General features: G+C 40.7%; 1 protein-coding gene across 1 annotated transcript in view; it reads left to right on the forward strand.

Annotated features, from left to right (window-relative positions):
- Positions 1-8,622, forward strand: part of DOCK10 (dedicator of cytokinesis 10) — a 225,511-nt gene extending 216,889 nt beyond the window's left edge. The window contains 5 exon segments of the mRNA XM_039855668.1: positions 82-292; positions 1,525-1,715; positions 3,627-3,727; positions 3,904-4,042; positions 7,867-8,622. Coding sequence (XP_039711602.1) covers positions 82-292; positions 1,525-1,715; positions 3,627-3,727; positions 3,904-4,042; positions 7,867-7,983 — 759 coding nt within the window. The 3' untranslated portion in view covers positions 7,984-8,622.
- The last annotated feature ends 3,109 nt before the right edge of the window (positions 8,623-11,731 follow it).

Here is an 11,731-nt window from a genome sequence, read left to right on the forward strand (position 1 = left end):
GGAGGCCACTGGGAAAGTACAGAGCTGCTGCCTATCTTTCAGGAGCCCCGCAGGGCTCACCTCTCCCTCTTGTTCACACAGGTAAACCCGAAGGACTTGGACCCCAAATATGCCTACATCCAGGTGACCTACGTCACTCCATTCTTTGAGGAAAAGGAAATAGAGGACCGGAAGACGGATTTCGAAATGCACCACAACATCAAGCGCTTTGTCTTTGAGACGCCCTTCACGCTGTCGGGCAAGAAGCATGGTGGCGTGGAGGAGCAGTGCAAGCGACGGACGGTGCTGACCAGTAGGTGCAGCGGGGCGCAGGCTCTGGTTCCCGCTCAGGTCTCTCTTTGGGGGCTCAATTAGTGAAAATCAAGACATTTTGACCTCGCAGACCAGTTCCCAAAATGTGCTAACTTGGAAATGTTTGCCAGGAAGAGCAGATTTCCCCTTCTTTATCCTCTGTAAGAGGAAGACCCTTGAGAAGTCAACCGAACAACAAGTTGTCAGGAGAGTCACTTTACACACCTCTTCCCATTAAATCCACCAGTCGCGGGGGTCATGGTGTCTGTCCTGGGAAAGGCACTCTCCGCTCACCTCTCCTCTCTCCCTGCATCGACCCTCCCTTACATCAGCTTTAGCAACTCTCAGAATTGATCCTAAACCACTCTCGAACTCATCCGGGTTCCTCGTCTGTAAAACAAACACAGATCTCCAGCTTTCTCTCTAGTACTATCTAGATCTATTCTGTGAGTTCGTTGTCCTCTCGTTTATTCAGCATGCAATGGATGCTAACTAGGTGCCAAGCACTGTTCTGGCGATTCAAATAAATAAAACCCGATTCTGGCCTCGAGGTTCTCATAGCCTATTCGGAAAAATAGTCAAGTAAAGCAAGAATCTCAGGTGAGCACAGTAGGAGAAATGAAGTGGGGCACAGGAGAGGGGCTTCTAAGGGCAGAGAGAGTGGGGGAAAGAGGAACGAAGGCATCTGGATGAATGAGATCGAAGCTGTGCGAGGGATGAAGTTTCCTGGATTATGCAATAGGTAGAAAAATAGCATCCAAACTAGGAAAAACATTCACCTTCAGTAAACTTCCTAAAGCTTTTGTAAAAAAATAAATACATAAAATTTTTCAAAAGCTAAAACAAAGCTATTATAATATATACTATTCAACATATGTTTAAGCCTTCTTTACTGTGGTGCAGTGTAGATTTTATTTGAATCACAAGTTGTGATGGAAGCTATCATCTTCTCAGTGTTCAGAGTCCAAACAAAGGTCCTGATCCAGCCCTGAGAATGAGGACATGGCTAGTCGAAGCGTGGAGGAGCGTGCCAGGCAAAAGAAGCAGGGACAAAAGTTAAGTGGTGTGAGAGCACATGGCACATGGGACAAAAAAATCACTCACAGACACAAAAACACGCAGGGTGGAGGGTGCCGTGTGTGCAAGGAGATACAGGATCGCGTCTTCAGGGGGACTCCTGAGTCTTCATTCGCCTTCTCACCCTTTTGATTTTCTGGTCCTGCTCTTGTGCAGCAAGTCACCTGTTCCCCTACGTGAAGAAGAGAATACAGGTCATAAGCCAGTCGAGCACAGAACTGAATCCTATTGAAGTGGCGATTGATGAGATGTCCAAGAAAGTTTCTGAGCTTAATCAGCTCTGCACGATGGAGGAAGTGGACATGATCAGACTGCAGCTCAAACTCCAAGGAAGTGTCAGCGTGAAGGTAAGCAGTGCCCAGAGCCGAGACACACGTGGCCGGTGGAATCTGGTAGAACGTGCCCTTGAAATTTTTTTGCAAATGGTCTAAGAGACATTTTTCTTCTGTTTGTGATAGCATCTAACACTTTTATCTGAGTCTCTAAGATTTAGTTTCATTGTAAATGCGCATAGATGGTGCCAAACACCCGGAGATAAGCCTTTCTCAAGTTTAGCTGAAATAAAATTTCTTCTTCTTCAACCCTCCTTTCCATCTTGTCTGGACAAACTATGTCCTGTATTCTAAATTCTAACAAGTGAATTAACTATAAATGAATAAACATGGCTTGCTTGTAAATATCTGTCACTAAGAGCCTTACATAATTGTTCAAAAACAAGTTTTCTTGAAAAATGTTTATTAGTTTATAAAATGTGCACCTATATTTATCTATCGAGGTCCCGATAGGAAACAGATGGGCTTCTCATAGTAGGTAATTAAAGAAAATACAAAATAAATAAATAAATAAATAAATAAATAAATAAATAAATAAATAAACTGTTTGCAAAAGTATGAGCAGTGTTTAGGAAAACCCACAGAGGTGAGCCCATGTGGCCGTGAAGACTGAGGGGCCATTACCCTTCCTCAGCCTGAAGACTTGGGGGAAAGAAGAATCATTGGGAGCAGAGAGAGAGCTGGGAGAGCCAGCCGAAGACAGGCAGACAGACGTGGCCTCTGCTAGGGGACTACAGGGAGGAAGCCGTGGGGCTGAGCACTCTGTCGGGGCTGAGACTAGCATGTGGCGAGTGAGGCACTCACCTCGGGCACAAAATTTAAGGGGGCATCCAAAAAACTCGGTAATCAAGATAAAATAATATGGTAATGCAATATCTTTAAAAATCAAAAGTAAAACCGAAAATCTATAATGAACAAAATGTTAAAATTTAAAATAAAGGCAGGCCAGAAACAGTATCACAACAGCTCTACATTAGAGCTTAAGACAAAAGGAAAATTCAGAAATGCTGATCCTGATACAGACCTGGATCTCATCTTACCTGTCTGTGGACCCCATGGCTGATTCAGTAATAATAATAAAATTCTAAAATTCAGAAGGCAAAAGAACCATTGTTATACTCCAAACGGGACAGCACATAGCTAAGCAGAGGAAAGCGGAGACTGATCTGGAGAAGCGAAAGAAAACATGAGTACTGTTTACTCGTTCCACCGCCCCGGCCCCGCCTGGTAATCATAGACATCTGAAGGCGGCTCAGATACACGACTAGCTTCCTTCTGTCGACTTACTGCTCCCAAGCCCCACGGTCACATTAAAAGATTATGAACACTAAGGAATACGACTCCTTCACTGGTGTGAGCGTAGTCACGTGCGGGAGCGTGAACAGGACCTGGCATTGTGCATTCATTCGGCAAATCCGATAAATGCCTCCTTGTGCCAGAATCTAAACCAGACCGTCAAGTGGATACAGGAAACCGGTAACCCCGGGGTGGGCGCATGTCATTACCACTGTGACGTGTCTTTTATTATAGTTATGTGTTTATTCCAATGTTAATAAAAAAAAATTAGCACATCAAACATTCCATTTCACAGACGTTAAATTAAACTTATTTAAGTAAATAAAAGGGAGTCTCGTTTTCAAAGATATTAAGAAAATGATAGTTCAAGCAGTATTTGGCTATGGCAGGAATGTGAAATTGTGGGCAAGGAACTGAAGTTCAGGAAGGACGGCAGTGGAGCTCAGGGGCATCCTATAGTGGCTTATGGACTACTTGGGGGACAGATAACAAATGAGTAGACTACAGGGCGATGTGAGAGAATCGGGGTGCCACACCACTGCTGCACAAGTGGCCGCTCCTTCCGGCTATGGAGAAGCTGCTCGTGGAGTCAGTGGGACCATCCTCAGCCAAGTCTCTTTTCCCCGACAGGTTAATGCTGGACCAATGGCCTATGCGCGAGCTTTTCTTGAAGAAACCAATGCAAAGAAATACCCCGACAACCAAGTAAAGCTTTTGAAGGAAATCTTCAGGTAAGCGTCTCTTAGTGGAAGCGTTCTTCCTTGAGCTCTTTGAGACAGGGAGTCGTGAGCCCCCCAGGAAACTGCCTGGCCAGCCCCTTTCTGGGTGGGATAGTGCGTCAGCAGCCTGACTTTGAGTTGCCACTTTCTGTGGCTGCTTGTTAAGTTGCTTATTGCTGTCACCGAAGGCAATTTGCAGATGCGTGTGGGCAGGCCCTGGACGTGAATGAGCGCCTCATCAAGGAGGACCAGCTGGAGTACCAGGAAGAACTGAGGTCTCATTATAAGGACATGCTCGGCGAACTCTCTGCAATTATGAATGAGCAGGTGAGGCTTTCCTTGGAGTGGCCCGAGCTGTCCACTCATAGAATGTGCCCATTGTATATCCCCAGTGCCAGAAGGACCGGAAAGAGCCTTTTTCCTGGCTGCTGAAATCCCTCTACCTTACACGAATGCCATGGTGCTGAGTTCTCTCCCCCACGCACTGCACCTCCTGCCTCGAGCTCAGGTTGGAGCAAGTGCTGGAGAAAAGGAAGAAGAGAACTCAGATGCTTTCCATGGTTTTCAGAGAAGTTTATCCAAACTATATGAGCTATTCATTTTCTAGATTAGACGAGCCCTATTAGACACCAAGGAACATAAGGTGGAATTCCCACTAGGGTTTGCTACCGCTCCGGTCGCCCTGACTTAGGACCTCCCGACCCCGAGGCTCTGATGTGGAGACCCACTAGGGGTGTCAGAATAGGGTCATGGCCTTTTAAGGTCAAGAATGCCTCTACAGAGGCTGGGCCTCCTACAGATGTGCACAGTTGTGACAAAACTCAACCCCCCATGCCACAAGCAAGTCGTCCGTGATTTCTGGCATGTTCTATAAGGCTATGCACAAAATATGAACATTCGGTAATCACAGTGCTTTTTGAAGTGCTGAGAATCAAGCGGTCAAAAGCCAAGTGCTGCTCCTTTGGCTTCCCAGCATCCGTCAGCCCTCACACTCTACCTGGCATCTCATCACCCATGGTCCCCTATAGGAGTTAGATGTGTTCTTTACAGAATAATTGACAGGGAGGACTTGAACTAATCTCTCAATAGTGCCTCATGCACAGTAGCCACTCATTAAGTATTATTAGTTCCCCTTTCTTCCCTAAAATGGCCCATATCAACACTATTCACAAAATATGAAATGTGTCATATGAATCTTTTATTCTAATTGCATTTCCCATGTCTGTGTCTTTGTTCTTCTTTTCCATCTCCTGCTACCCACATTTTAAACCATCCATAGAAGGTAGAGAAAGAAATGGTTAATTGATTTATGTTAGAGAGAATTAACCTGCCTGGGTAGTACACCTAGTGGAGGGAGTATTGGTTTAGGATTATTAAGAAGCTGATGGAAATTAAATACTCAATGGAGATGCATTGATAGCTTGAGGAAGTCAGAAATCTGAAAGTGACACTAAAAAGAACAAATGATGGATCTAGAAGTTAAGAAAGGAGGTAAAGAAATGTTTGTTTCCAGCTGTAAATTGTGTCTGAACTTGAAACTTTAGGCAAAAATGCTTTTCTCTTTTTTTCCTGGCAGCTCTGTTGCAGTCCGTGTTTATACAGCTTCTGTTCCTCTGTATCTAGTATTTCCCTCAGTACTGTAAGCAAAAGTGGTATGTTTTTCTTTCCTTATACATACTCTGTCCTTTGTGGTCTTCTGGTCTACCTATCTCTTCCTGGCTGTTCGTTTTCCCTGGACACCTCCATAGTGGCTAGCATTCTCTTTGTTTTTATTTAATTAGAACAACTTTTTTTTTTTTCCATTTCAGGGTAGGTCAATATATTTAAAAATAAAATAAAATAAAAAGTCTACCGATTAAAGTGAAAGTTAACAACTTAGCTTTCAAAAAGAAAATTCATACTCTCCCAACTTCAAAGATATGTTTGAGTTCATTTGTATCCAAACCAAAGATCTACTATACTCCAAAGTGCTAAAACGAAAAGACAAAAGCAAGGACCAGGTGATTAAGGGGGGAGAAAAATAACTTCCAGAAAATCTCTGCTAAGAGAAGCAAAATTTAACTCCATGCTTCCTGCAAACTGATGCAAAGAAAAGAAGACGATGGATTGAACAGGTCTTGTTATCCAGTAAAAGAATAAATCTGTTGATGGGGAAAATAAATTTTCTTCCGGTCCTGAGCTTCTATGGGGATGTGTCCACAGGTTTTTATATATGGGACAATGACCACAAAATACATGATGTCATCAAAAAAAGTATCCCTTAAAAATGACTTACTCTATTATATGGCCATTTCACCTTTCCACCTTAGATTAAAATGAGGATAAAAGATTAACTTCTCACTCTGCAAAGAAGATTGTAGAGGAAGAAATATTTAATTGATAATTATCAATCATAAGTATAAATTGTCCACAGCAAAACCATAAATTGTTTACAGCAAAATAAGCTCTTTTCATGACAACCATTGAGAAGTGCTTCAAGTTGGTTGAAATGAACAATTTCCTGAAATCAGGAATAGCTAGCAAAGGATGGGGGTCTGTAAAGTTCGTAGTATTCAAAAAATGATATTTATTTCACTTCCTGTTTATAACCAAAATAATTTTTGTGTGCTGCTTTTCACAATTTTTTTTAATGAAAAGGCATCTGAACATAATTTTTGGATTTGAACTCTAGTAGAGAGAAGGGTAGTCATATCTTAGCATAATCCTGTAATCCATGAATGAACTGTAATCTGTAATTCATGAATATTTTCACATACCTATATATTATTCATGCACATATTCTGGAAACAGGTGCATATGTCATTGCAGTGATAAGATAAATTCTACTGTTGAACTTGTAAAAATAGAAACATAGTTGGAATGGATACATAGACATAGAAATACAAAAATAGAAATGGAATTAATTATGTATTTCACTCCACGAGTGTCCAGGAAAGTCTTAGCTCAAAGGGCATTATGAAGCCACGTATTTGGTGAAAGAATCTGCAGGATAAGGAAAGAGATGGAACAGGATAAAGTGGATGCCAGTGAGCAAAATGCTGGTGTTGAGATGAAGTAGTTTGAATTGTTAAAGTGACAGGTAGGCAATAACTGCCTTTGTAGGTAGCCAGAATGCCACACGATTTTACAAATGGCCAAAAATTAAAAGCCTCCTTTGACTGCAGCCAAATAATACATATAAATATCTGGATGAATACATATAAATAAATATAAGATGCTCGTTTGACGTTTGTTTCAACACTTACAAGGATGACAGCATAGTGAAGTCGACAGTGGTAATGGCATCAAATATACAATATGGAGAAAGGAACAGTTCTACTCTGTTATGGTTGGTCCCAAGCAGAAGAGATGCGAAGGCATATTGCTCTTAGTTTCACTTTGGGCATGTTATTTGACAAATTATTTAAGCAGAACTTGCAACATTGACCATAAGGAGAACGAATTGGAGTATAGGATACTTAGATGCTGAGTGTTCAACAGCGACAGAAGTAGCAATTCTATCTTGGAAGTAGGGTGGAACTAAAGCAGGATAATGCTTGTGGAGTTAGTGGGGAAATCTCTATAATTAGAAATGTAAATACTTATTAAGTCTTTTCTGTACAGAGATACATCGTAGAGGTGCCTTGGGTTTTTGTTATTATTATTTGGTTTACAAATCATTATTTGAACAGATCTGACAAGAAAGTATGAGTTAGGCTTATTAACATTACATTCAAAGGTAAAATCAGGTCAAGGTATATTTTTTCTCGTATTCCCAATAATGCAAACATTTAAATGAGGTTTCAGATGTCTCTCTCTTTTGATGGATGTCGACAATATAAATTATAAACTCAGAATAAAATAAAATTCCGGATTTACTCAGATACATTCATGAGGTTTGCTCAAACATTTGTAGATTTGTATCTGAGAGTTGAAAAGGATTGCGATGCTACTTTAAATCTTGCCAAAATGGTTATGACGTGGCCTTGAAAAAAAAAAGCCTTCAGAGCTACTTGGATAAGTGCATTGTCAAAATCTGCAGATTTCCTATGAGGAATAAAAATAAATAAATAAATAACTTATCTGGGCTTTAATTTCGTGTTTGGAAATATTAACATGAACTTCTCTGTTACTGTGTTCTTTTGTTGTGTTGCATTCTGCCCTGTCTTAAGATTACGTACAGGGACGACCTGGCAAAGCGCGGATTGGAACGAACCTTCACTCGAGTAACTAGCAAGGCAACTGCAGCTCCGCCCACGGTGTCCATCTCACCTTGCGTGGAGATTTGAGGGAAGGTCTGCAGCATCAGACACGCCTCTCAGAGGACTTTCCAAATTCGTAGCTAATCTCGGGGAAGAGAAAGACAGATTTAATTTATTTAATTTTTATGGTGTTAATATATATATTTTTTTGTACCTCGCTAGCTTGAGAATTTTGCCAGTCTCTGGATTTGCACATTTCTTATGAATTTTTTTTTCCTTTGAGCAGAGTTGAACAAGCCAAGCTGAATATTTGCCATGAAATTCCAATGAATGTGCAGCTCAAAAGCAAACCCTGTTTGCTGTCAGTTACAATATGTTCAATACCAAGTCCTAGTACACATATTTTAAAGGTCAAAGTGAGTGTTTTTGTAACATTTAAGCATATTTCAAATGTAAATAGGAGATTGTAAAATATATGGTTTTTACCAAATCGAAAAGAACATTTTTAGTTGATACTTATGACAGTGCTAAAATTATATGAATAACATTTCAGATACCATTATATTAAAATATTTGTGTATGTGTACAAAAGTGTTGATAAATACTAATCTTTAAAGTTTGTGGATTTCCTTTATTTGTAATATATGTGCTCTTTAAAGCAATGGGCTGTGAAATTATGGAAGTATTTTGTTGTTAATAGGAATAAAGAAAAACAGTTACTTTGCATTTGGTTCCCTCTTGAAGAGCTGTTACTCAAAGTAGTTTGTTTGTTGGGCTGGACGTGTGCTGAATGCAATCCTATACCCTCTGCTTATGATCCCTTATTAAGAAATCAAGGAAGGAATCAAACTTCGGCTGGGCAGTTTCTCCAAAAAGATCTGCTAGACAGGCCTAAGGTTTCCAAACCTAGGAAATTCATAGACTGATTTGGAGAAGATACAGTGAATCGGAACCTCAAGGGTTACAGTAATTATTAAAACTATTCACAAATATTCCATCTCTACCATCTATGAACTTGTGGTAGGATCGTACTTTCCTGCCTTTTTTGAAGTCAGACTTGATCGTGCAACTTGCATCAGCCTTGAAATGTGAGCAGAAGTGACATGTGTCCTTTTCAGGAAAATACTTAAAAGCTAAAAGTGGTTCCGCTCAATTTCTTCCCCTAATCTAGTCATCTTTGAAGCACACAGAGATGGAGTCCCCAGGCGATCAGTGAACAGATACACACACACACACACATGCCACTCCCTGCTAACTTTGTTGGACATAGAGCCTGAGTGAGGACTGCATTTTGTTGTGTTAAGGTGCTCGAGATTCAGGGGTCATTTGTTATTGTTGATGAGCGTTTCTTGGCTGATTTGTATTTTTCTGAAAATCGTGACTGATGTTCAACCAGGCTTGGGAACCACTGTCACATTCTACTTCCCTCCTCCGGCTACTCCTTCCCCCGCACGCAGCGAATGCCAGCAGCCATGCAACTGAACAGAGCTGCCTCTGGATGCAAAAGGCACGCTAGAGAATATTGTTTTCTACTCACTCTCAGCCGCTACTTCCAAGGCCCACCCTCAAATTAAGAGAATTTAGCTGAATTCACCTTTCTGCTCCATAAGACCATTGACCAAAATCAGCACATGAGGACCAGAAGGGAAGTTAGTGATTAGAAGACATATTTAAATAGCGTGTGCACAAACATGATTAAAGAATATTTTAGATGAGAATTCTGATCCCTCAAGGCTTGTATAACTGTTCTTATCTCAAATAGAGCTTTGTTTTACTTAAAAAAAAAAAAAATCCTGTGATGAGCTGACCTCTGGATCAAAGGGTCTCTCCTGGCCTCGTTCTGGCTCTAGTTCTCTTGGCTTCTGACTCCTGGGTCAGTATCTTGTCTCTTCTCATCCTATTTCCCTGCTTAGATTTTTACACTACCCTAGACATGATTACTGTCCCAGGAACCCAGGATGACTCATCCCCTGCTCTCATCTACCGCCTCATTCCTACCTCTAGGCTCAAGTCCTCATGCCCTTGAGCCTAATCACCCCTCTCCCATGGCATTGTCGGCAATGGGTTTCCTGTCCAAATCTGAAAATAAAAAGAGATGCATGGGTACTTCGCAGAGTGGTGTGCATATATGTCATGTGATAGTCATTAATTGAAAATTAATTGAGCAATGCTAGCAACTCACTCTGTTTTCCCACGTCATTCCAAAGCTATTGCTTTGGAAGGGTCTGATTCTCCTGATTCTCAGACAACATTCAAAGTTTGGTGGCTACTGAGTGAGCTTCATGTGTATAAGGCCAATAAAAGAAGTATGAAAATATAAGAGAACACAGTTCCGTCCTGGCCAGGAGTTCATTTGCCTGAGACGGAACATGGTAACTATTGGTTTACCTGTGGGAACATGAGAGGAGCTGCTCTGCATACAGAGAAGTCAAGAAGATGAGCATGCTCGGAATGCAGAAGGCACGCTAGAGAACACGGGTAATTAAAGTGTTTTGGATGAATTATGGAGATGGGGAGATGTCAGGAAGAGGAAGAAATCTCCATGAAAGTTCTAACTTCCTTTGCCCTCCCACTGCCTCTTGATATTCCTGTAGGGAATGCATGTGGTTCGGGATAGGAGGTAAGAGAAGAATAGTGATCATAAATCACAGGTCTCAAGAGAGACACTAGAGTGAGAACATAGAGTTGATCTTAGAGGAATAAGGAGTGAGAGATACATCAAAACATGCCACCCGGGACTCATGAAAGTCATTTGGAGAAGATAATGGTGATTGAGCCTGAGTAACTGAACAAAGATTTACAAAAAATAGCTTTCAATAACACTAATGTCAAGGATTCTCCAGAGGACTCTGCTTGCAATTGTCTTACATCATTAATATTAATACCCAACTATAAAGTCATTGTTTTTTGGATTTATTCCTAATGTATAAGGGATATTTACTTTCAAATCTGATGACTGTCCCTGTATTTCATCAGAAGCAATACAACTATAACTACTGAATCCAGGGTAGATGGACTTTTTTAAGTTTATAAATAAGAGCGTGGTATTTGCAGGCCATTTTATTGAACAGACTGGCCCATTGACTGAAGTTTGGTTCACGATACTTGCATAAAGCTTAGTGAATTCTTTTGGATATCTAAGGGACTTATCTTCTACAATAGTACTTTTCCCTTTGAATAAGCAATTTTTTAAAAAGAAATTTAAAATAATAGTAAAGTTCTAGAAATCAGATTAACAAAAAAAAAGAAAAGAAATTTTTCCTTTTTAAAAAAAGTCAAGTGAATGGTAAATCTAACCTAGGAGGCTCTAGAGTATTCTACAAAAATGTTTACAAGCATCAACTCAAGGCCCAGGCAGAGGCCTTGCCCACCCCAGCTCGAAAACCCTCGTCTGGATTCCTGAAGGCAAATAGGCCCATCGCATCCTCTCCGGTGGTTTCCAGTTTTCAGCCTCTCTCTTTCGAATATCTGAGTAAAAAAGATATTGACTCCCCCTAGGTTTATTGAATTGATTATTTCAAAGCTAAGGGATTTGGGGAGTGGGGGTGTGGCCCTTTATTTTGCCTTTCGCATTTAGAAGGGCTGAAAATAGGAATCCTTTCTAGAAAGAAACTGTTTCCATGAGGATTTTAAGCCCAAAAGTTGTAGGTTATGATGCTAAAACAGTCTTTACTGTTCCTTTAAGGGACTCAGGTTGAGAAACAATAGACATTTATAGTTACTACTGGAAAACACTGAGGTTACACAATAATGACATCTTGCAAATTAATATTGTAACTTGGGTGTGTAACAGTGCTAACAGTCAGAGACTATTAAAAGAAGGAGAGCTTCATTC

The sequence above is a fragment of the Pteropus medius genome, unplaced genomic scaffold, assembly GCF_902729225.1.
Source record: "Pteropus medius unplaced genomic scaffold, Ma_sr-lr_union100, whole genome shotgun sequence".
NCBI lineage: Eukaryota > Metazoa > Chordata > Mammalia > Chiroptera > Pteropodidae > Pteropus > Pteropus medius.